The 25861-nt window shown below is 62.3% G+C and overlaps 1 protein-coding gene across 9 annotated transcripts in view; it reads right to left on the bottom strand.

Moving 5' to 3' along the window:
* Positions 1–25861, bottom strand: part of LOC119112796 (CLIP-associating protein 1-A) — a 59565-nt gene that overhangs the window by 18424 nt on the left and 15280 nt on the right. For 7 of the 9 annotated variants that reach the window (XM_037237075.1, XM_037237077.1, XM_037237080.1 and 4 more), the window contains exons 3-10: positions 25303–25408; positions 23538–23706; positions 22025–22201; positions 20362–20453; positions 8874–8917; positions 6056–6155; positions 1429–1497; positions 807–961 (exon numbers count right to left, since the gene is read on the bottom strand). In XM_037237075.1, the coding sequence (XP_037092970.1) occupies positions 807–961; positions 1429–1497; positions 6056–6155; positions 8874–8917; positions 20362–20453; positions 22025–22201; positions 23538–23706; positions 25303–25408 (912 nt within the window). Of the gene's footprint in view, positions 1–806; positions 962–1428; positions 1498–6055; positions 6156–8873; positions 8918–14778; positions 15108–20361; positions 20454–22024; positions 22202–23537; positions 23707–25302; positions 25409–25861 lie in introns of those variants that run through there. The other 2 variants (XM_037237079.1, XM_037237082.1) reach the window with 2 other exon arrangements.

Genomic DNA, 25861 nt, shown 5'->3' with positions numbered 1-25861 from the left:
AAGGGCGTGCTGCTAGCCGGGACGGTCGGCGATCCTCGGCGGTCGGGGTGGACGGCGCCACGCTGCTCTCTCTGGCGCGCTACGTGCACCTGTGCTCGGTGAAACAGCATGCTTCTGTAACCAGTCAGTGGTGACCCCCTCCCACGTAATCCCTAAGTGGTGACCCCTCCAATCCCCCCCTTATAGTTATTCAGCCAAGGAAAGCGTTCTCTGTGGGAGTCCAGCGTACCTCGTGGGCACTACATGGCTCGTGTCCGAGTACAAAGCCGGTGGGGTCGATCGGAGGCGGCAGTCTAAAATTAACCTTTGCGGAGGCGGTACGGTGCAGTTGCACTACCGTCGCCGGCTGGCAGCTGGCTGCGGGCCACGCCGACCGAGCGCGGCGCCCACCAAGCCCATGATCACGGCCAGGATGGGAGGAGGAGGAGGCATCTTGAGTCGTGTCATCCTTCAGTATGACGCTGGGAGCAGGCAAGTGGTGGCAGCCAGCAGCGGCTGCTAATTGTGACCAAATGAACACAGCCAGGTCATATCTCATCAAAGAAATGGCGTACTGATGGCAATGCGGCAAAACGTCGCTCCAACGCTTGAAAAAAATCGCAAAAACCGCGATGAAAAAAAGACAACATCACTACTTCTTCTTACGACGGGACCGGGCACACACAATCCTTGCCACTATAACACAATCGCTTAAGATCACCTAAAATCGCCTAAAGCGATGTTTGAGATGGACCTGTGTCCTTGCAGCCCCCCGTCCCGCCCCGGTGCGCCAGCTGACGCGAGGGTCTGCGGAGGCCCCCACTCACGGCCTCGATGCGCTTGTCCCAGGCATTGGACGGCTGGTTCACCGTGTCCCGGATCTTGATCATGTTCTCCTCCAGGTCCTTGGGCGAGAAGATCTGCACCTTGGGCACGTCCTCGAACGCCGAGATGAACATGGCCTCGTCGATCGCGCCGGCCGCTGAAAACGGGCCCAGCCGTCCAAACAGCTCGCCACACCGTCGGCCACGGCTGGGGCAGACACGGCTGAGCGTGCTGCAGACTCACACAACTGGGGCGGACACGGCTGGCAGCACTGAAGACATCCACATAACCAGGGATGGGACAGGCGCTCCAGACGTCCACATCTGTGGCGGACGCAGCTCAGTTGCGCTTCAGACGTGTGCACCTGACATAGCCGCGCTGGACCTACCACAGATGATCATGCTTGCAGCGGGCACCGCTGGGAGGAGGTGGGGGTACTGAAGACATGCGGCCAATACGTCCGAGACGTACTTAAAACGTCCATATCTCGATATCACCTGTAACTCCGCACTCCAGACGTCCGTGCGTGTGGCAGACGCAGCTGGGGCTGGTGGTGGGGGCACTAGGGACATCGGTACCTGTGGCGGGCGTAGCTGAGGCCAGGGGCCCTGAAGACACGCGTACCTGTGGCGGGCGCAGCTGAGGTGGTCGACTTTCCGGAGACAAGCAACGGCACCCTTCGCACCCGCGAATCTGCACGCCCGGCGACAAGGGAGAGGGGGAGGGGGGTTAGTGGGGCCGTTAGCGGTACCGGCGGCGCCATGCGGAGACACAGGCCGGCGGCAGCGGGCTGCCTTCCATCGCCGCCGGCCACACGCGCGCGGCGGAGGCTGCGAGCTACCCAGCGAAGCCGGCGGCACGGTTAGAACCAAGCAGCGTGAACGACGGACGGGTGGGCCATCTGCGACATAGGCAAAACACACACGCACACACACACACACACACACACACACACACACACACATACACACACACGCACGCACGCACGCACGCACGCACGCACGCACGCACGCACGCGCACGCGCGCGCACACGCACACGCACACGCACACGCACACACACACACACACACACACACAAACACACACACACACACAGTATGCCCCAGAATACGAGCTATTGAGCAGTATAAGTAAGTATAATCTCTGAGAGCTGATGGAGCAATTTACATACACTAAGTTTGAGTACGGGCCCGCCATGGCCGTTGTATTGTAGCTGAAGCGCTCTCCCAGACTTTTCCAAGCATTACCCACCAGACGAATAGTCCAGCCTGCAGGCGTTGACAGTGTGCTAAATTGGCGGGACAAGGCCCCACCCTGGGGACGGCCGGCCTCGCGGGCGCACCAGGCGCAAGTCAAGTGACCACTGGTGCCGCGCCAGCTGTGCAGTGAACCGGAACCTAGAACGGGTTCTCGGGCCTATCCCGGGGCAAGCCTCGGAGCTGAGGGCTTGAGCACAGGTCGGCTCACAGCTACTGCTCGCGCTACAGGAGCAAAGCCGCCACCATTTCTCGCCAAAATTTCGGAACACAGGTGCCAAGTCGAAATTTTGACACACGCGTTTTTTTCTCCACATTCTGAAACAAATTCCAATCCTGGATAACACCAGGTCATGTATAAATTGAGCCAAAGCCAGGATGCTGCACTAGTAACTCGGCATTGTCCGTTATGCGTGCTTCACACGCACGCATTCCACAAACTATGCACTAAAAATAAAGCGAGGGGAGATTCCACTGTGTACCTGTAAGCGGTCTTTTAAGTATTTGCACTGTGCAAATACACATATAGGATCCCATAGTTACCTCGAAGCAGGATATGACCAAGGCCCAACTACGTGAACGTGCGTAGTGGCTCCAGAAGCACGCAAATAACGATGATTTGGTGCCAGTGACAGAAGAAAGGAGTCCATTCACCCGAGAAAACCAGCAGTGTCCTGGACATCAAACGTTCAGCAAAACGAGATGGCGAAACGCCGGGTAAAACGTAAACACAGCCAATGGATCTCCAAGCTGCCATGGAAGCGGGCGGAATCCACTCCATCTCGTGTGGCGCTAGAGTAAAAGCCATCGAAGCGAGCGGACTCGCATGGCGAGGCTTTATCTCCGCATGTCAAGTGTTCAAAGAGCGCACGTGGTGTGCAAGCAGCGAGCAAACACCATAACTAGGCTGTACTAGCCACCACTTTGCGGTACCAGTACGCCATCGGGAGCAGCTGGCGGCAAAGCACGGGCACACCGGCAGTCCCGCTCACATGCAGAGCGGCGGCCTATTCTGCGGCGCGGGCGGACCACCCATCAGCGGCAGCGAACCGCACGTCCGTCAATAGTCGACACGCAAGGAGTGCCGACGGGGTTCGATGGAGCACCAACGAGGCGCAACAAAGCGACGAACAGCGTAACAGCGATGGACAGCGCTACACTAGGTTCGGGTGTGGTTACAAATCATGCTGAAACCTTTCCGCCCCGGGTAATCATTGGACAACCGGATGGGGAGTCGAAAAAGGGACAAAGATGGGCACCCGCAGTTTGTGGTAGTTTGCCAAGGTTTGTGGACGACCGCTAATAGGACTAGCATGTGACTGGGTGATGGCTAACGGGCCTGGCCACAGGCACCGCCGTCCGGGCACGTCCGCACCAGCGCCAGTTTGGTGGTCGGTGCCGGTCGGCGACGGCAGCGGCTGGCCGTGCCCCCGACCGATGGCCCATCGCCACGCCGGGCCTGGCCAGCCAGCCGCACCGCCACCCCGCCGTCTGGGCCGCCAGCCAGCGACACGGCCGCCCAAACCACCACGGCAGCCACCAGCTGGGGCAGCGTGAAGCAGCTCGCTCTGGTGGCTCACCGTCCTATGGTTGATCCCTAGCCCTGATGAGACTGTCTGTCAAGATGCGGACCCACCGGCGCGCCGACTAGGCCGCCATTTGGCAAAAACAATATGGCATAGGTTTTCGTACAGAAAGCTTCTAAGCCACCAGCTGGCGACCGACTATCCCTTCAGGCAGCCAACGGATGGGCCTTCACATAAGGGACAATCGGACCTCTACACACCAACAAACTACGCCCCGGCCGGACAATGGCGTTTTGGGGCTTTACGAGCGCGTACTGAGACCAACTGGCGCTCGATCCCGGGGCGTCCGTACGGCGACCGACTGCGGCGCCGTCGTATATGCCCCACTGGAGACAGCAGCTCTGAAGGACCCGGAAGCCCTTCACCTGGCGCGGCCAGCCGGCCGGCCAGGCGCCACCGCACGCCTGTTCCTCCCTGCGTGCGTGCAAAAACTAACTGGGCTCCGGTCGCGCACCCCAGCCGCCTTTGTTACCACTGATGGCCGACGTTTATCTGGCGCGGATCTGCAGCGGACGACGGCCGCCGCCCGACGCCGCCTGACCCGGCGGCTGGTCCTCTGAGGGCCGGCCAGGCGGGCGCCAGCCGCTCGCGCCGAGAGACCGCGTCCCGAGGCATCTCCTGCATCGGCCAGGTGCCTGTGACGGAGCCGGTCGCCGCGCGCTCCGCCCTCCCCGCGCGCGTGCAGCAGCCAGCAGTCGGCCTCGGCACGCCCGGTTCCGACGGCGGCCCGCTTTCCGCGCGTCGTATCACGACACTGGACCGCGCCGCCACTGTTGGATCACGACGCTGGATCGCGCCGCCACTGTCGGATCACGACACCGGACCGCGCCGCCACTGTTGGATCACGACACTGGACCGCGCCGCCACTGTCGGATCACGACATTGGACCGCGCCGCCATTGTCGGATCACGACACTGGACCGCGCCGCCACTGTTGGATCACGACACTGGACCGCGCCGCCACTGTTGGATCACGCCACTGGACCGCGCCGCCACTGTTGGATCACGACACTGGACCGCGCCGCCACTGTCGAGCGGGCCGCTGCGTCTCACGGGCGCGACGGCAGACCGCAGCGCGCCGCGCCGCGCTGCAGCCGGCTCAGGTGGTCAGAGCCCGGCCGTACACCTCTCGCCAACTATTTATATCGCCGGTCTCAGGCAATCTTGAAAAAAAGACTCAACTTGAGACGAATAATCTTACGAACAGCATCTTAGAAAGACTTTAAACCGCAAAGGTGACACAGAAAAGCTAGCAAAGTGCTCCACAGGCCTGTTGTTGATTGCAGTGTTGTAGGATGAGGCTGCTGCTGATACGCGGTGCGTTGAATGCATACAGAGATGGGAGAGAAGGCAGGGAAACGAGCCAATGTGCCAACACCTTTCGGGCCAGTGCGCGTTGAACTGCGATCAACCGCAGGACAGCTTAATAACACCCGCGACAAACTGGCATACGCGTGAAGCTGCCAGTCCAACACCCGCGGTAATCGTGAACATTTTGGTCACTTTCTTCTTTTTCCGTTTGCTTTTGTCTCGTCTCTTCCAAACACGACGAAGAATGCCGAAGATTCGCCCGCTTTTTCTTCCCGTGCCTCATATCCTACTCCACAGAAAACTAAAGTCACAGCAAAGAAGTCAGCCAGACAGCTAGAGCAGGGTCACCTCTCTACCAATACACCACATGCCAGACGTGTCCGTGGCGATGCGCGAGTTTTGCACTGACTTCGACACGTTCTGGCGTGCTCCGCCGTCCACACCGGGGCCCGGCCGCCGTGCGTCCGGCCGCTGTCCCGACACGGCGGCGAGGCAGAAGGGGCTGCACCTCCGCCGGCCGCGGCCCGGCGCGCGCTCCGACGCTGCCGCCTGCACGGCCACATTGCGGCAGCAATGCAGAATACAGGTGGCGAGAGGTGAACGAAAAATACGGGTGGCGAGAGGTGAACGGCGGAGTAAGGTCAAGCGCCAGCGCCAGCGTTGCGGCCGCCGCCTCTGAAATACGCTACAAAGCGCGGCAGAGACGACAACAGCCTGGGCCGACTGAGCTGCCGCGAATGTGTGGCAGCCTGCGGTGGCAACGAGACGGCCGCGGTCATTCAGTCACCGTACGAACAGAAGGAAAGTAAAGCCGACAGACATCTGCAGCTGACACTTAACAGCGCAGTAGAGAACAAGCGAAGCATGCTAGCAGCAGCCGAGACAGTGAGTGACTCCGCAGAGTAGTAGACCAGCAGCGGCATGCATGTTACAGCGAAGGCGGACACGTCAGACGACCCAGCGGAGTCGCAGATGGCGCAGTGGTCTGCGGGTGGCGTCCCCCCTCACAGCAGGCGAGAGCAGACCCCGTCCATCGCGCACACGTGGCCGAGCTGTGCTGATGCCGGGCCGGGCCGGGCCGGGACGGTTCTCACTCACTGGTACCGCCGCCGGGCAGCGTGCCGTTGGCTCCGGCCGCTTTCTGGGGGGCGCGGCGGCTGGGCGGCGCGCTGGACGTCCGCGGCGCCACCGACTTGGTCTGCGGACAGAGAGAAGTCCGGCCCAGTCACACGGCCGATCAGGTCGGGTCACGGCGCGGCGGCACACAAGCGCCGGTCGTGCACGAGGCGGGCATTAGTTTACAGCGTCAACTGATGCACGGGTTATCGACGATTGCAATCGGCAACAGTGAAACACCACCTGCATGACCTTGCACTCTCAACCGCACGGCTTTGTCCGTACAGTGCTCACACAATCGAACGGAGCTCATTCAGAGGACGAACCGAACATCCCGCACAACTCATATTCCAACACCGTCTAGGAAAAACCAGTGCCCACCACATGGCATGATCCGACGGACACCGCGTCTGTACAATATCCGTTTCGCGAAATATATAAATGCACTCGCACACGCTGCATCCAATCCTGATCAAATATTCTTACAGCGATTCGAAGACAACATCGAACGACCCGCCATGTTAAAGTGGAGGCAATGCATTGTTCTGGCGAATCGGTCGACACTGTCCGAACGCCACGGGTGCGGCAAACAACGGGCCCTTCAAACCGCGTGGGCACAGCCCGCTTGGACGCCGCGTCATCAGCTGCGGAACGCCACGGGTGCGGCAAACAACGGGCCCTTCAAACCGCGTGGGCACAGCCCGCTTGGACGCCGCGTCATCAGCTGCGGAACGCCACGGGTGCGGCAAACAGCGGGCCCTTCAAACCGCGTGGGCACAGCCCGCTTGGACGCCGCGTCATCAGCTGCGGAACGCCACGGGTGCGGCAAACAACGAACCATTCAAACCGCGTGGGCACAGCTCGCTTGGAGGCCGCGTCAGCTGCGGAACGCCACGGGTGCGACAAACAACGAGCCCTTCAAACCGCGTGGGCACAGCTCGATTGGAGGCCGCGTCATCGGCTGCGCCAGCTCAGGTGGCGGCTCCGAGCGGTGGTAACGGGCCAAGCGCAGGCTGTCAGATGGTGGCAGTGTCAACCGAGGGCCGTGTCACGTCGCTCCAGCGCCAGTCGCCTCGACCCTGACTGTGTGGGAGCGTTGGAAAACACGTGGCCGAGAACGCATAGAATGTGCGACAGCGGAGCCCGACAGATCTGCTGACTAGCGAGTGGAATGGACAACAGGAACGGAGCAAAGAGACAAAGACAGAGAGGATTGCCAAAGAAAGTCGCGGACATGGAGATGCACGCCCAGACGCACAACAGCAGCGAAGAAAAGGAGAAGGCGCACACAGCGTGACAAACTCACGAGCGTGTTCGCATCACGGTGAGAGAGAAGGGACGAGGGCGGTGCGCTGACCACTTTCTCCAGCTGCACGCCGGACATGAAGTACCTCCCTCACCGCCGGCGCACACACGCACGCCTCCACACGCAAACAAACAGCCGGCCACACAACAGCGGGCCGAGGCGGCCGGGCCCGGCCCGCCGAGAGGTCACCAGTGAGACGCAGCGGCCAGCAACGGTGCCTGGGCACCAGCGACCGCCGGCGACGACCCGGGCGCGCCCAGCCGGTACGGAGCTCCTCAGACCCGCAGTCGCTGCTGCTCAGCGTCGGCCTGGCGAGCGTTTACGACAGATACACGCCAACCGGAGGCAGCAGTGACGGCGACACAGCGCTGGACCAGTCACACTTCTGCAGCACGCGGGGGCTCCCATGCATATCCTAGAACATTAACTTACCAGGGGGACAATGAATTATCTCTAGTAGGTATGCTATTCTAGCAAGCATGAAAGGGAACAGAGCACAGCGTGCCCGTGAGGAGGTCGACCGGTCGCCCCGCCGGGGTGGTCCCGGCGCCGACGGAGCGCCGGACCCGCTGACCAGGCCACCAGACCAGACCCGCTGACCAGGCCACCGGTCAAGGACGGCTACACAATCGGCCCGGGGCCGCGGCCAGGCCGCACGCCGAGCTCAGGCAGACCAAACGCCCCGACGCCAGCCGATTGCAAACAAGCCCGCGGTGGCTTAACGGCACGGCACGACCGGCGCGGTCGCGTCGGGCCGTCCGGCTACTAAGGCAAGGAGACGGCCCGACGCCCACCGGCCACCCGGACCCACCGGCTCGACAGCGTCAAACGCCGGAGCGACGGCGGCACGCAGCGGCGTGAAACATGCCTAGCCTGCAGGAACGCAGCGGCGCCACTCCAGCGGCGCTCGGCTCCGTCCGCGCCGTCGCCCATCACAGCACGAGGACACGGGGAGCAAGGACAGACAGACTCAAAGCATGGCCGCCCGCGTCCGTGCTCCGCTCCGCGTCCGTCCGTGCTCCGGCCGTAATGGTTGCGTTGTGTCATGTCGTTCCACTGCGCTCGGTGGCGCCAGCATCAGGAGACAGGCGAACTGTACCACCACTGCCGGGGGGCAGCCAGGACTGCTCAAGACAACCAGCTTCGGTGCCAGTCCATCCAACAGCGCTCCTGGGTCGCTACAGCAAGTATTTATATGCAGCTAGACGGCGTCCTCCACAGCGTCCCGGCGTCCCATCCGCTATCGGCCAGCCACAGCTGTCAGCGCGCCCGCAATGGACACTGACCACAGGACAGCCCCTGTCACCGGCAGGCACAGGGGAGCGGCCGCCAGTCTTGATCACCTGCGGCCAGCGACCAAATCGGGCGCGGCCGGCCCACCAAACCCGGCGCGCATTTACATGGTAATGAGCGGACTCGACTAAGGCACCCATGCAGAGCCTGCGGGAGCTGGGCAGGATCGGCCAGTGGGAGCAGAGCGGCGGCGCAACTTACCGCCATTCTGTCCACCTCATCGTCGTCGCCGTCTCTCTTGGCACCTGCGGGGCAGACGACGGAAGGTCACATGCCGGATGAGGCGAGGGGGCCAGTCACCGGGGTCGGGATCATCCCGTGCCAGCCACCGCCAGCCCCGTCCCGGGCCGGGCCACGGCCGGCCGGTCGGTGGGCCGGCGGCGGCAGCCGGTCGAAGACGCGGTCCGATATCCATCTCCGGCGGCCAGATGTATAATTAGCGCCAACTGGGCGCTGACCGAGTGGGCGCGGGCACGCGACAGAGCTCCGCTCACAAACAGCTCCCCACACCCAGCCAACAAATGATGCAACGCTCCTCTGGCCGCAACCGACAGAAGAGAACACGGTCCCATGCCTCGAGCTTTGAGGACATTCAGTCCGATCAATTCCGTCTTATCTTTTGCTGGCTTGACTATTCATAAATATATCTTGACTAGTAGACGTCAATAAAAAGGCGGATTAGATTATTTTCGGTTGCCCTCAAATGTCATACCAGCGTATCGTTTAAAAAACAGTAAAAAGCTAGGGAAACTATCGAGGCCTACAAACATGCGGGCCCGGACGACAAAGGCAGGGCGAAATCGATGGCAATGTGGGCGAAACCAGTAATACAGCATAGCCCGAACCAACGCTAATGTGCTGTGGCTTCAGTGGTGACCTATCAATCATTTAGATACTGAATAACCCGAACCAACGCTAATGTGCTGTGGCTTCAGTGGTGACCTATCAATCATTTAGATACTGAATAACCTACGTTGGTCCCCCTCAAGTGAGGCCTTTAGAGCCTTGACCAAAATTTTGAACACATCTGACTTGATTTGGCCGACAAAACAATGACCTGGGATCACCAAATTTTAAAATGTGAATTCCATCCCAACTTAAGAATTTCCATCATTTCTGGGATCTTGGTGGTGTGATGGAATAAGCCAAATTCAAGAACGAAAAGATTTTCAGAGACCTTCAAGTGCGCGTGTTAACGCTATCGTGTTTGGTTCCTAGGTACCATTCCTTGGATGATGTGCTCAAGTCAGGGCGGAGCTTTCCAGCAAGTGATTGGGAGGGTTTCAGCAGCGATTTCCGACTCTCTGGTGTCGTTGCCTCCATGCCCTAGTGTCGTGTGCCGGCCGAGCCGCCTTGAGCGCCGGGCGGGAGCGACGAGGCGCGGCGTGCCCGCCGGCCGGCTGGCAGCCAGACGGGCGCGCGTGGAGCCGCTGGCGCGCCACGCGCTCCTCTCCCACGCTTGGGCCGGGCCGAGCTCCCTGCTCGGCTCGTGTGTGCAGCGGCCAAGACAGGCCGGCCCCGGGCTCAGGTTACGGGGAGACGGTTCGCCAGCTCACTGGGGCTAACTCGGGTCTCGGCACAATCCCTTTTTACGCGCCCAATATTGCCGCATATTGCCGTTTGCATGTCATGGTTTGCTGTAACGTCACACGTCCGAGAGGTCAGGGAGGCGACCACCGTGAACAGCACATCTACAGAGTAGTTAGTGCCCCGGCTGCCGGCCTCCCAGAAGTCGCTGTGCTCTCTCTCCCTCTGCCTCGTTAGCTCCGGCCAGTATCCTACAGCAGCTCGACTGCAGACAACACACGCAGTCGGCGAGTGGGTCCGTGCCCCGCCACGCAGGCCGGGGATGTGGGGCACTGCCGCCGTGCTCGAGAACTCGAGCACGGAGCCGGCGCACCAGCCGTGCGCCATAATGCAATCCACAAATGTGAGCGTGAGCGCGCACCACCACTCGGATAATTGAACGTCGGGTGTGTTTTGTGAGTGCGCACGACACCTGTGCGGGAAGGCCAAGTAAGTCTGCCTCCGTTGCACGCCACGGCTGAACGTGGGTACTAGTACCAACGCCATTTAGAGCCTCATACATGTCATTGCCTCACGGATGCATGCATGCAGGCAGCAGAAACTCCTATGAAGCAAATAATGACTCTCCCACGACCGTTTCGACCCATTTTTACCAGGAGTTTACTCAAAACCCGCAATTTTCACCCGCTAAGGTAAATGCAGCACGGGGAACCCCGCCTTACTCCATTCCCTTCGTCCCTTCAACCAAAGGCACAGCCGCACGCAAACTAAGCATATGGTCCAAGGCTGGCAGATCGCGGTGCTCGGCACGCCAGTGCTGCATACGCCGGCGGAGAGGCGTCATGTTCCACATCACTGCACGGCAGAAGGTCACGCCGCGCGTGTCAACCCCAACCAGCCAGCACGTCCGCCGCTCAATTACCACTGGCCGCAGCACCACTCAGTCTAAATCTGATCCAGTGACACCGTGTGGAAAGCACTGTTGACATCCCATCCCCGATCATTCGGCCGCCGGCCGACGCATCACGGCCAGGCCGGTGACCCGACTCGGCTCGGGCCGGGTCCGCAGGACACGGATGGCGGCGGCGCAGCCTGCACGTGACAGCACGCCGGAACGAGGCACCGCCCGCCAGCCTGAGGTGCCCCGGCAGAACCACACGCCCACTGCCGGGGCGGCCGGACTGAGGCCCAGCGCGCCAGCCTGAGGCGCCCCAGCAGGGCCACTCGTCCCACTACCGGGGTGGCTGCCTCTAGACTGGTCAACATGCCACCTCCTGTAAGATCGCACGCGCGCCCAAACCGAGATCCAAGTCTGCGGATGCACCACGTCAGTGACAGTGAATGCTGTTCAGCAGCTTTTCCATGACGCCAGGGAGTACACCGGAAAATGTGGAAAAATACGGGCTTCCGGTATGCATTCAGTCGTGATGATCTTCGCTAGATTCTCTTCTCGTCTCCAAACTAATTCCACACGATATACGCGCGCGTTTATGTTTAATGTTGGTGTGCCACTTGCAGGGGCGTAGTTTCGCAAAAGAAGCTGCGGGCTGAAGTAGAAAATAGCTAGACCTAACCAAACACGCCCAAAACGGGTTTCCCCCCAAATTTGGCCCATGCTGGGAGGATGGAGCGTCCCAAACTGAACTGAGAAACCGCACCCGTGGTGACTGATCGCGGTTATATGTGTGCATACGCTCACCTGCGCTTATCTTACCTGGCACGGACCAAGTAAAACGGATAAAGAAATACTACCCTGCCATGCACGGGACCAAGGAGCCACACAATGCAACGTTACCTTGCTTAAACGTGACAAATGAGCAGGATACACGTGATGATAATCTTATCACAACCTATGAATGGTGTTGGGTTTCCGCCCATCCAAGCTTTCTGAAAGCAAAATCATTCGGCCCATTTCGCCAAAAGGTGACCGATCTGGCGACATGAAGCCCTTCCGAACATTTTTGATTTGTTGTAATGGCGTAGAGTGTAACTTTGGCAGCAAGATCCGGAAGACTAGTGAATGTGGTAATGCTTAGTGGACATCACCTGGCTAGCAGAGCGAGCCTACTTGTCGCGTTCCAAACTATGTTGATGATAAGTGACCCCGTGGGTTATCCTGCGCCATTTTTGGCGATACAACAGTATTGACCCGGCGGGCGGCCATGACCGCGCATTGCCACAGGCGCTAACGACCGCGTATCGCCACCGTCGCGGCGAAGCTGAGGGCGTGTCCCCAGCGTCGCGGCGAAGCTGAGGGCGTGTCCCCCCCCCCCCCCCCAACACGACCAGGCGCCCACCCAGCCATCGCACGCCCACCAGACATCGGACGGCCACCGGGTACATGCATGAGTCGTCGTCGGCGGCGGCGGCGGCGGCGGCGGCGGCCGTCCTGGCTGCAGACGGCGCCAGCCGCGACGAATGGCGCCCTCTTCACGCGCCATGCCGTGCTCACACGTCGGCCGGACCGTGGCACGTCCCCATCACGCCATTGACAGCAGATGACAGCGGGCGGGTGTCGCACAATGGTCCTGCACGTCACGTGCGCCACGTGCGCCGGCGCGTACGATGTATGAGACGGGCGGTCGTCGTTGCACCGACGGATGCTCGGTAGCAGTTCCACGCCGCTGAACTACGAGTGCGCCGCGAAAGGCGCCATAGGGCACGCCGTTCAGCCGGCCGCCGGTCAGAGCCGGCCGCGCAGATCTGCACAGATCAAACCAAAGCACGCATCGCAGACGACGTCGTCGCTGGCGGCCATCAGTAGAAGTGGGGCACGTCGGGTGCCAGATATGGGGCCCCCGACGTGCCCCAGATATGGGGAAGGACGGTCGCCCGACACCGACCCCGCGGTCGGCAATGGGGCACCGGCTACAGACGTGGAGCGCCATCAAGTCGCGCCATATTTGCCGGCCGCGTCAGTTGGGCTGACGGATGGCTGGTGTTACTTGCAGGCGGTCATAGATCACCGGTCAGGGCCCGACCCCAGCCCGACGAGCGGAGCCACCGGACCCGGCCGCGCGGCGGGAGCGCTGACACGCCGCTCAACGGCGAGAGAGCCGCGCCGGAACGGCGTGACAGACGACCTCGGCAGACGACACCGTCACCCCTGATGGGAGCGCGGTGAGAGCCGCTGCGTCACCGGAGCACCGTCCACGCCACCGCCGAGACAAAAAAAAAAAAACCAGAGCGGGCGCATGCCGCCGCCCAGAGCGGCCGACGGCGTTGCCGTGCCGACGTCAGCCTACACGCCGCGCCGCCACCGCCGCACGCGCCTCCCTGCGCCCACTGCTCACAAGCCGCCGCTGAGACGCACCTCAGATAGACAGGAACGTGCGCGGCTGGGGCACACAGCTCGTCCGCGGGGCAGCAGCGCCAGGCGACGGCCGCCTGCCCTGCCGCCGGGCCTCGGTGCGTAGTATTAAAGGGGCCGCGGCAAGGCTCCGGGAACAGCCGCGTCGCCGGCGCTCAAGGCTCATACCGCCGCCTTGGCGTCCTGTGACAACTCGGGCCACGGCCCGCGCGGCCGAGTAAAATAGACCACGCTGCCTCTCAACCATGCATTCCAGTGACAGCGGGCCGGGGGGTGGGGGACACACCGGCATCCCGCTGACCAGCTCATGAATTGACTGAGTCGTTACCTGTCCGTCCCGCACACCGGAGGTATCAAAACACCGTGTCGGACCAGTAACCCAGGCGACCGGCCTCGCCGCAGCGTACAATCGAGGCTTCTGCAGCCATGGCGCATACAGGGGTCACGCGCCACCCGTGCACAGAGGTGACTAACACGTAAACACGGCTCATGACGCAGACCGGTCACCTGTCACCGAGCATGGGGGCGACACACCCGGACCAGTCACCTGTCACAGCGCACGGGGGGGGGGGGGGCATACACCCGGACCGGTCGGCGCCAGCGGGCCCCCTGGGGCTTGCCAGCGACCACCGTCCAGCGATGCACACCGTCCGGGAGCCGACGACTCCACAAACACGCTGCTCGCTGACCGCGCAGGCCGCCCGGCAGCCGGGGTCGCAAGCGACAGGTTGGCTCAAGGCTCCGTTCCCGGTTCTCGAACGGCCCGCTCGAAACAGACGGCACGTAGTGGAACGGCCGTGCCGGGCCGATCGTGATAGCCGACTTCGGCTGTCAAACAGTACAGCACGACGCATCTGTCGCCAGCCACATCGGGACCGTTCGGCTCCAGCTGCGGGCTGGGCGTGTCTGAAGTGACGGCTATGACAGACGGCTACGCCAGCTGACGGACGGTCACGCCGGCCGACGCCGCCGGCCAGGTCAGGTCGGCTCGCGTTCATCACGGCCGTGGCAGCAGCTGTCTGCCTAGCCACCGGCGGCGCTCATACGTCGGTAGCGACAAGGAAGTGAGAGCTACGGCAGGGGACTCCGTTACGTCAGGTCAGGCCAGGTCGGGTCACGTCCCTGACGTCAGGAAGTGTTAGTGTGCACAGAGCGAGTCAGCAGCCAGTGCGAGTATTGGTGTCGAAGACCGGGCCGGCAGCACGACGGCGCCAGCCAGGCGCGGTCAACACCGGCCGCCAGCGTTTGGCCTGCCCGGCTCCAACTCACGGTGCTGCTCGCGCGGCCGACAGGCGCACTCGCGGCCGCTGCGGGCCGGGCTCTGTAGCAGCCGATCAAAAATGAGGATCCACTCCTGGCCGTCGTCCCACAGCGCGCTGGGGCCGCGATGGTCGCGCGCCTCACGACTGAGGCTGCGCTGCCGGCCGGTCGCCTTCCCGGTCGGCTCCTCGGCGTCGGCCGACTCGTCCAGCACCACGCCCTCGTCGCCGCTCTTGGTGTCATCGGCCGGGAACGCCGGCATCGCGTCACACACGAGGCCTTGGCCTCGAACCGCGTCGCGTCCACTCGTCGCTCCAGGTCCGCGCGCCGTGCCGCACCCCGACCGACTGAGCGCCGCGCGGCCGAGCGTCGACCCAGGCCGACAGCGCGGCTGGAGGCGACGCGAAAGGTCCGGCCGGGCGCGCCCCGGCCACGGCGTCGCTGTCGCTGGCGGGCGGCATCCGACCGCCCGAAGCCGTTGGCATTGGTAGCATCACCCGACGCCTGGTCAGCGCCAGGCCGGCTCCCGGCCACGTGGTGTAAACGGGCGCGCGCCCCGCACACACGGGGCCAGTCGCGCTGCCGCTGGCGGCGGAGACAAGCCGCCGGCGTCACTACCCGGCGCCACGCCGCCGGCCGAGTTCCCATCCCGGTGGGCGGGCACACCGCCAGGGCGTGAGTGCGACAGCGCCATTGGCCTCGGCCCGGCGCCCCCAGTGCCCGACCGCCGGGACCAGTACAGACAATACCGCACCGCTGGTCACGACAGGTCGGCACGACCGCAGACCAGCCCGCGGCCCGGAGACCGGCGCGGCCACGGCGCCAGCTCCAACCGGCACAGCACGACAGCACCAGGAAACGCAACACTTCGCTGTGCAGGACAACACCAAATCCGAATACTGGCGGGCGTCACGGCCGCGGCTCAGCGCCCGCCCGACGGCGGCCACTAAGCGCATGACTGAACCTCACACCGCAGACGTTCGGTCGCCGAGCCGAGCAGCGCCTTCACGCCCTCCGCTGCCGTCTCGAAGGCTGGCGAGTCTGCCCTCTGCAGCTCAGGCCCTGCGGCTTAGGGCCCGATGAAGCGCCGAAAAGGCGCTTTCAATTCTCATAAGCTTTGTCGCTTCAGTGAACTGCTAGAGCGACACCAGAGCGGCACCAGGGGTACGGACATCCCCAGCTTGCTGGATGGATGCTGACCTAGTCACGAAAGTGGTGCCAACTATAATTTGGAAGATGAATCGGCGTCTCTTCGCCAGATAACATCGGTGCATTTTTATCGGGCCATATAACGCCATGACGATTGCCTGTGGTGAACGTTTCACATGCGGTTCTCGAGTCGTGACACGCCAAATGATCGCCTTGCATTCTATGCATTTGACCGAAGGGACGGCAGCTAGATTGCAGACGTTTCAGTAATAAACTCTCAATGGGCCAAATCATCGGTGTGGTCCCTCCCACATACTCCAGGGGTGATGGCGATCTGATGGGAAAACCTGGGCAAAAACCGTGTTTTTAGGGGACAGGTGCAAAAGAATATCTTAAGGCCAACACCGATGAAAAGGAAGGCCCGCTTTGACAAATCTGGGGGACGTGTCTCCCGTTGTTCTTTTACTAGTGGGTCAAATGATTCTCAATCGGTCACTGTGGACCGCGATGATCTGCGCTTCGTAGCACATCTGTCCACGCCGCAGCCATTGCGCGCAGTTGGCGAAGCTGCTTGCTGTGGCTTTTGAGAGGTCTTTGAATCACCACACGAGTACACCTATTCTAGGTAATTGCGGAGTCCAAAACCAATATATAAAACCACAGTTTCATGAAATAACTTTAAAATGATAGGGCTTATAAAATGTAAGGCGTGCTCATATCTAATTCAACTGAGACGAACTTACAGCAATTATATGGCGATAGCCGTTACGAAAGACGTATTTTGAATGAAATTTCGGTCACGGACCTTGGTCATAGATTCGTCGAAGTAAAAACATTTCTACTGTTCTTATATATCCTTTCTTAACGACTGCCATGTATATTCAATTCAATTCCATATAAGTCCCTAGTCGTGTTGAGGGTGGAACAAACAGTATCGGCCCAGCTGACACGGCCGGTGTGAGACACACGGCGTGCCGCTGGCGGCTGAAGCATACCACGTCCGACCCGCCTATGTCGGCGCGCGCTGCGTGCGCTGCAGAGGTGATTAAGTCAGCTCGGGTCAAGACCACGTCAGTGATCAGGTCAGGTTTATACCACGACGGCGACCAGGTCAGTTCTAGTCGGTCCGCGTCAGGTCAGGTCAGGTTAGCCGGGTGACCATACGCTGCGATGCGCGTGCCGCGTTGTGCGGGTGCCCGGCGGTGCCCTCCGGCCCGAGCCGCCGCCGCTGGCGGCCGGCAGCCGGGGCTCCAGAGCTCACGCCGCTGCTCCACGCCCGTTTAGCCGTCCAGGGGCTGGCGGTATTTTTACACGCTCCGGCGCACAACACGCCCGGGCGACATGATGAGGCTCGGCGTGCGACACGTGCACAGAAATAGAGCCGGCGAGGGGGCGGGGCGGCTGCGATCGCCCGCCGGCCGGCCCCAGGTGTTCCCTCGCCGACCACACACCGCTCCACCGGTGGTCCCCACGTGCGCGTCATGCCGGCGGATGCACCGCCGCCGATCACTCGCGAACGGGTCATGATGGTCGGTGTCACGACCAGAGCGACTTTAACACCCGACCCCCGGATAGCGGGAGCACCACGAGCTGCTGAAAGCCTCCCCACCGGTCGGAAGCGGCCGGCTTCCGGCCGGACCGGGCCGGCGGCAGTCAGCTGACGGCTGGGCCGAGCCCAGGTGGCGCCAGCCGTCCGGCTGCCCGCTAAGGCTGGCTCGTCCCGCCGCCGGCGGCAGCCATCCCAGCGTCCAGGCTAACCGTCCGTAGAACGAGCCCGTACACAGGGTCGCACTGCCTACCACCGCACGTGAACAGCTCTCACGGCTGATGCTTGCGAGCTGTCTCACGCGGAGACGGCTGACACGGGCCTATTCCACCGGCACGGCTCAACGGTCTGCTGGCTGGCCACGTCCATCCAGCGGCAGGACACCCCGCCGGCGGACCAGCGGCCACGCAGCACCCACCGGCCGCCTCCATACCTGACCGACGTTCCCACGCACCGCCGTCCCGGCCGCCATCGTGCCAGGCGTCTCACGCCCGCCCGGCCGCCACTGTCGCCGAGCGCGCTCCACAGCGGCCAGTCGCAGCTTTCGCGCCACGAGCAGGCCACGGACAGCCCTGGCGCCACGGGCGCACAACGAAGAGACGCCGCGATCACTACCGTGATCACCATCCACAGCCGTCTGCCACAGCCCGCAGCCGGTGGCGCAGCGCCATGCTCCGGGCAGCGCAGTCACGCCGCGCTCGAGTCCTGGTGCGCCGCCGGCAGGGCGGGGCAGGCTCGCCCTCGCCCTGCGGCCGCTGACTGGTGGCGCCCCAGTCTCCAGAGGCCGTGCACACAGAACGAGGCTGGAATGGGGAGGAGGGGAGGGAAGAGGACGGCAGGAAGGGGGAGGCGATGGCGTGACATCATGAGAAGGTGGCACTCTCCACCGTATGACACTGCCGTCTACCCGCAGCGCTCGGCGCCACAGGCGCTTGGAAGGCCGTGTGTCGCAGGCGGGCGGACGAGTGCAGGAAGGGAGCGCAGCACGGAATACCATGAAGGCTGCACGGCAGAGCTTCCCAGCTTTCACTAGCATGCAGCTTCTGCCTGGAGCACACTTCGGTTAAGTGCTTGGCATATCATGCATATGTAATTAATCGAGTCGCATCGTTGTTCACGCTTTCGAGCACACTAACATTAAATGATCACATTCCAGCTTTTCTGAACTACTGCCACTCATCTACCTTGCTAACGTTGCGTGCTCGAACTACCTCAGTATCTCACGGGCCAGTTCGATGGCTTGCGTGCGTGTGCGTGTGCGTGTGCGTGTGCGTGTGCGTGCGTGCGTGCGTGCGTGCGTGCGCGCGCGCGCGCGCGTGTGTGTGTGTGTGTGTGTGTGTGTGTGTGTGTGTGTGTGTGTGTGTGTGTGTGTGTGTGCGTGTGTGTGTGTGTGTGTCATTGGGGCTTTACGACGCACTCAACTGCTGAGGGTTTATGGCGTCGCCTGCCTCTCACCCTGGCAGGAAGGACGGGCACCGCGAGGAATCAAACCCCGTACCACCGGTTTCCCAGACGCGCAGTGGTTAACGCAGACGCGTTAACCACTACACTACCGACACCCCAAATTCGATGGTTTGATGTTGCCGACAGCTAGTGTGAAGCATCACACGGGCGCCACCGCAGATTGTGACAGCACCACGGCCGATGCCGATGATGACGACCGGCCTCCAACTGGCATGGAATCGCTTTAAATAGCACTAGAAAATATGGGTTTGGAATTGCGACTGTGCGGGCCGACCAGCCAGCCCCCTTTTTAACGGGTATCGGCTTCCGCGATTTCGAGCATCAGCACCACAATCTGTGTACATCAGGCCGTGTGCGGAGCAAGCAGTCTCTCATTGGTGAGGCGCCAGTGCCTCCGCCGATCAGGTGAGCGGCCAACGACCGATACGTCAGGGAACCAGTCTGCCCGCCAGGCCGTCCTCCAAGGCCGAGGACGAGGCGATCGCGGCCGGCTATCCTATTACCTATTCCTTAGGAATAGGAATAGGAATATAGGTTCAATGGTGGTCGCTCTCCGAATCGAGGCTGGACTGGTGCCGTACGCACCAGTAGCGCCCCCTCCCCCCCCCCCCCCACGCACACATACATCATCACGGTGATTGGTTAAAGCCGCACGCATTTCACATCGATTTCCCTTAGACAAACTACAAACCTGTGATCGCGTAGCACCCATAAAAAATAGACCCCAATGACGGGCAACGTCAGACGCCACCTATTACTGAGCCACGAGCAGCGACAAAACAGCCTTTCGTGTTCAATGATAGTACGCTGCGTCCACAACTGCCCCCGGGTCCATAGCGGAAGTACGTTGCCCTCCGCCCAGCGTGATGACGGTCGGTGAATCAATATTCCACCAGCTGGCAAGAGAAAATGGCAACGCACGCGTCGCAGCCACTCCAATTCCATTTGTAGCGCGCGGTCCGCAGGGAAAGGGGAGGGGCTCCGCCGGGCACGACGGCTGACGAGGTCATCCTGACACCTAGCGACCCAGGCATAAACTAGGAACGTTCGCACCGCCGACAGATGTCCACATGCACATGGCTGCGCGTCGACCCCAGCCCGACTCCCACGCTCTGCCGGCCCGATCCGACAAGGTCGGGACAGCATCCATCTGGCTGGTGTGGCGCATCTGGCCGCCAGACGCGAGCGAGCTGGGCAGCCGCACGCTGAGCCCGAGCTAAGACACGACGAGACACGGTCCGGCAACGACACTTTGAAGCGCCAAGTGCACAAACAAGGCGTTATTACGACAGGTTCTGCGGGGCCTTGAGCCCACGCGCTCGATAGGATCTACAACACGCAGCGGCCACCGCCATGGTCGCCGCGCGTGCTTCGGAAGGGTGAGCGGGCGGCAGCGGCGGCGACGACGGCCGGCCCCGCGACTCTCGACTCACCGTCGGCGGCCGGTCCCAGCGAGAGCACGGCCGTCGGCATCATCTGGCCTGACTCCTTCACCTGGTCGAAGGTGGCCATCAGCGGGCCGAGCCTGCGACAGACACGGCTCGGGTTAGCGGACCGGGCGGCGCCGGCGACGCTCCACACAGGGGCGGCCCCGCGTGGGCGCGGTGGCGGTGAATCACCAGTGGGCGTGTTCAGCGGGGCGGGGGCTGACTTCACAGATCTGCGGTACGCCAGACCAGCCTTGGGCAGGCGGTGAGCCGGTGCAGGTCACAAGTGCTGCCTGCACGAACACGTTCGGACGATTAACGTTACTAACAAGGGCAAATACGAGCATCGTGTTGATGCTTTCAATCCACGCCCACGGAGACTGCGCACAAACTGTACTGCATTTGGACACGAGCGCCAGTCACTGGGGAGGCGCGCCCGCGTCCAAAGCCGACCTCAGCCTCCCCGCCCACCGCAACACATCGCAGCAGCATATCCCTCGGCCTGCAGACAGTACAGTGGCGCACCATACATCACTTCGACACCCCATCCGCCGAACAGGCCCGTCATCAGTCGGGCGGTAACGGCGACGGTAGCACCATCCACCGAGCTGTCCAGCCGTGCCCAGTATGGCGGTGGTAATGGCGGCGTCCTAGCTGCGCGCGGCTGCGGCACGAGTCCACCCGATCCGGCCCGTCGCCCCACTGCTTCGGCCGCACCGGCAGCGGACGCGCACGGGACGAGGCTCCAGACGGCACCTCAGTCCGCCGGCGACACCCATCCGCCATCAGCCCCCTCCCCCAGCTCAGCGCTTTTGGCAGTTGACTGGGAAGCAAACCCAACCGGTCCGACTCCAGCGCTGCTCGCTGCTGGCGAGCGGGCGGGCAGGAGCATGTTATTTTATTTGCAGCAGCCCCAGAGACCTTACACGGCCTTCGCCCTGAATACCAGCTTAATGTGAAGATGGCCCGTTGAACATTGGCTCGTCCATTACACAGCAGTGCGAGCCACTGCCTCACCACAAGCGGCGCAAGAGCGCCCAGCCCACCGTGACGTGTCGGCAGCGTGCATCAGCATACCGGCGAACACGTCCCGTCGACGTTTGAATGGGCAGGCGGCCGGACTCACGCCTGCCGATACATAACGGGCGCGGCCTCAGCTCCCTTATTGGGACGGCGCGCGCCCTCTCCGCCGGCGCCGGGCGGCGGCGGCCGGCCCGGCGCCAGCTGTGTGCCGGGCCGGCGGCACGCACGCCGCACAGGTGGTGACCGGCTGGCGGCGGGCCGCACGCACGTCCCCGCGCGCTGCCCGGCCTACTAACGCGGCGCCGTCTGCGCGCCGGCGTCACACGCTACAGCGCCCGGACAGCGGACCAGGCAGGCGCAGCGTCGCCGCCGCCTGTACCAGCTGATAAGGCGGCCGGCTTCAGTCGGGGCCGCAGCCGACCCAGACGCGCCCGAGGCGATTTCCGCGGCGCCCGGGCGCGGCTAAAAAGGAGCACCATTTAGACGGCGACTGACGTATGAGCGCGCAGGAGCGGCAGCTGGGAGGACGACCGGAGCGTGACTCCCGGACGCCTCCGCCCCCGAGAGTTAACCGGGCGGCCGGGGTTCGCAGCGCGCCGAGCGAGCGCGGCCTCCGAAGCGCCGCATGGCAGGGGGCGGCACTCACTTGGCGGGCGGCACGTTGTGCTTCTTCTGCAGATCGAGACGGACCCGCTCGCCGACGTGTTTGTACACCTCGACCAGGGTGTTGAAGGCGGTGTCCCGCACCGGAGCCGTCGGATCGCCCAGCAGCTTCACAATGGACGGAATGAGACGAGACAGCTGGATCGCCTGTGCGCCGTGGCTGCGAACACAGACACATCGGGTCAGATCAGAGGTCAGGTCAGGTCACGTCAGGTCAGGTCAGGTCAGCTCATCCGATCAGGTTAGCCCGTTTAAGATCACGCCAGGTCATAAAATCCCCGAGCTGGACGGAGCAAGTGGGCCAGCTCCGGTTTGATTAGGTCCAGTGCGCTTCATGGGATAGAGCGGCAAGCCGACCGGTACCTGTCCACTCGTCTCTCACGCCAATCGCTGCATCAGGCGAGGGCCGTCTATGTTCACTGAAAAATCAATCGCGATCGAAGTGGCGGCTCCGGGGTTACACCCTCCGGCACTTTGGAAAGGGCACGTGATACAGGTGTGCAAATGACATGCAGAAACGTGACAACCGTGATCAATCATAACACAGAAAAGTGCAGGAGTTTCCGCTTTCCGACCTCCACTAGATATGTTCCATCCTTGCTGCTGGAGTAACTCGGCCAAACTAATTGTCACTAATAGCCATTTTGTAAGACAACTCACAACTTATGACACATTCGCCAGCCTCTCCAGAACAAGCGCTAAATGCATAGCGCAGAGGCTTCAGGACAGGTGACGGGGCACTGCTTTCGCCGGGTGGTATCGCATGCAGGTACAACTCCTCCCATACGCCTAAAGCCGGTACGGCGCGGGCTGACTGTGTGACGTTGCACGGTCATTACGGGCCGTCACTGGGTTCTCAGCCAGCACTCGGATGCAATGTGCGCATGCGCATGCCGATTATCGGTTTGTATCGAGATGGCATCCCTACTTTTTAATAGCTCTCTGAATACTAATGCATTGGCCTTAACAAAAATTCGTTTCGAAACTGCGATGGTAAGATACGAGATATGAGGCTTTCTCGCCCTGGCAGCGAAGAACCGAAAAGGTGGCAACGGCACTCACTCGTTAACTGACTTCATAAATATCCGGTATTGTAACTGCATTCATTCACAAAACAAAGGCTGGTTGAGGTGGCATACAACGTTAGCGAACGCATCGATTGTGGAGTGGTATCTTTGCTTCGTTAGTTTCGGTCAACTGCACGTGAGCTGTCGCGGGAGCCGCGTGCCATTTACTGCGGGTTTGGCAGTCATTACGGCGAGCTCATCTGACCCACGCGCGCCAGCTGATACTGCCGCTCGTAACCGGGGCAAATCCCAGCAGCCGGCGCCTGTCCTGCGCTGCGGGCCGCCGATGCAGCCGCGCAGCAGAGCACCGCTGGCCGGCGGCGACAGCTGCCGCTGGCCACGACAGTCTGGTGAGAGGTCACACTCTGTGGGAGCCGCTGCTCTGTCCCCTCCCCTCCCCGCCGTCCGCTCTGCGTCCGGCTCACTTACTCGGCCAGCGCGTTCTGCAGCAAGATGAGCAGCTCCTCCCGCACCTTGCCGTTCTTGTGGGAGAAGGCGGTCGTCAGCCGCTCGAACATCAGCTGTGGCGTCACCGTGTGCAGCATCAGCTTGATCAGCAGGATCTGCGCCTTCTCCCGCACGCCCTCTTTGGCGTCACCTGCGGCGGGGCGACACGCCAGGCGTGAGAGAAGGGACAGCGCGCGGAGCTGTACCCAGAGCGGCTCAGCGCGGAGCTGTCCCCAGAGCGGCTCAGCGCGGAGTTGTCCCAAAGCGGCTCAGTGGGCCAGAGGTACGGGCCGACTGCGGGGGGGGGGGGGCGCCCCGGTCGTCCATACACTGCAGGTCACCATAGTGTAGGGTCAAGGCAACGGGCCGATGCAGGCCACCGGGCCGCCGCCGGCCGCCGCTGAGCTCCGGCGATCCATACGCCGCAGTGCGCGGCCGGCCGGCGAGCCCGGGCGCGCACCGTTGACGGCGAGCCGAGCCGAGCCGAGCCGAGCCGAGCCGAGCCGAGCCGAGTCGAGCCGAGCCGAGCCGAGCCGAGCCGAGCCGAGCCGAGCCGAGCCGAGCCGAGCCGAGCCGAGCCGAGCCGAGCCGAGCCGAGCCGAGCCGAGCCGAGCCGAGCCGAGCCGAGCCGAGCCGAGCCGAGCCGAGCCGAGCCGAGCCGAGCCGAGCCCCGCCGAGCCGAGCCAAGCCAAGCCGAGCGACGCGGCGGCGGCGGCAGCGGGACTGGTACACGTCCGACTTACGACGCATGGGGCCGGCGGCAGACGAGAGCAGGGCAGACGCAGACACGCTGGTATTCCATCACACGGCACTCATGCTAAATCATGACTCAAAGCGAAGACACAAATAAACAGACCGGTAGCTCAGTTGGCTAGGACACCTGTCCTTGGATTGACCCATCCGTGGCAGGGCGAGTTCGAATCGCTTTAGACATTCGCTATTGCCCTAACTGGGTTGGCCCGCCACCAGTGGCAGCCATCGCGCATAAGGTCCGATGAGATCAGAGGGCTGGGCGGCCCGTGGACTCTGATTCCAGAACAACATCCATTCACAAGGTACGGACTAAAATCTTTAGAACACACAGGAAGCACATATGCCAGTCAGCGTGGCGGTCCCATGACTCACTTTGCAGATTCTGCACTGGCCGCAAGACAGGAAGTCGACAGGCCTGCATCGCCGTCCTCCTTCTCCTTCTCAGGACAGCGTAACGCGCCCCAGTTGTCCCTCCCCTCCCCAGGGGGCGGCGCGCGTTTGGCCGCCGCCCCGCGTCGCCGCGTATCCTTGTTTTGGGTCAGCCAAGTGACCAGCCGCGGTCGGCGACATCTAGCCACCTCGTGACGAGACGTGCCGTCACCCCGTGACGAGACGTACCGTCGCCCCGTGACGAGACGATTCGTCACCTCGCGACGAGACGTACCGTCACGCCGTACCGAAACGCACTGTCACCTCGTGACGAGACGAGCCGTCACCTCGCGACGGAACGCACTGTTACCTCGTGACGAGACGAGCCGTCACCTCGCGACGGAACGCACTGTCACCTCGTGACGAGACGAGCCGTCACCTCGCGACGGAACGCACTGTTACCTCGTGACGAGACGAGCCGTCACCCCGCGACGGAACGCACTGTTACCTCGTGAAGAGACGTCGCAAGGTGCCGATACAAGCCTAGGTCACGTCCGTGACTGGCCACCGCCGCTCCAAGCCCGGGGCCGCCGCCACCCGGCCCAGCCAGGACAGAGTCACTCACCCAGCCGGTCCACGGCGTCCGGAAGCACGGCGTTGAAGTACGGCCTGAAGTCGGACTTCATCCGCTCCACCAGCAGGCCCATGATGTCCAGACCGTTCTGGGATACCTGCCAACCGAAAGGCCAGGTTAACAGGCGGGATAAGCATTTGCGGGTGCGCAAAGCAGGTGACAAAAGACTAGACTTAACAACACAGCAAATGACAAATCGCACTGTACAACGCCCATGACTCCCTTGTTGTGACAGACAAGAAGGAATGTGTTAGTAAGGACGGCTATCATAAACTGACCACTTGGCGAATAACTGGTCTGGGTGAAAAGAAAGATGCCGGACATCTCATAAATCGTGTTTGGTTGCATCGTAGTATGGGATAAAGGCTGAGCCCACGGAAGCGCTCAATCGGTCAGCTTTGGTCAGAAGTCCGGGTGTTTGGGGTAGCGCGGGCGATCAATGTGCGCATTGAATGACGTCAGTGTGCCGGACCGCAGTGACGTCGACCCCGTCGGTGCAGGCTAACTGACCTCGGTCACTGAGAGGAACGTAACCTTGTGTCGCCAGACC

The sequence above is a fragment of the Pollicipes pollicipes genome, unplaced genomic scaffold (genome assembly GCF_011947565.3).
Source record: "Pollicipes pollicipes isolate AB1234 unplaced genomic scaffold, Ppol_2.1 Scaffold_7261;HRSCAF=8764_pilon_pilon_pilon, whole genome shotgun sequence".
Classification (NCBI taxonomy): domain Eukaryota; kingdom Metazoa; phylum Arthropoda; class Thecostraca; order Pollicipedomorpha; family Pollicipedidae; genus Pollicipes; species Pollicipes pollicipes.
The sequence above is the reverse complement of the archived record's forward strand: the minus strand, read 5'-3'. Positions and strand labels throughout refer to the sequence as shown.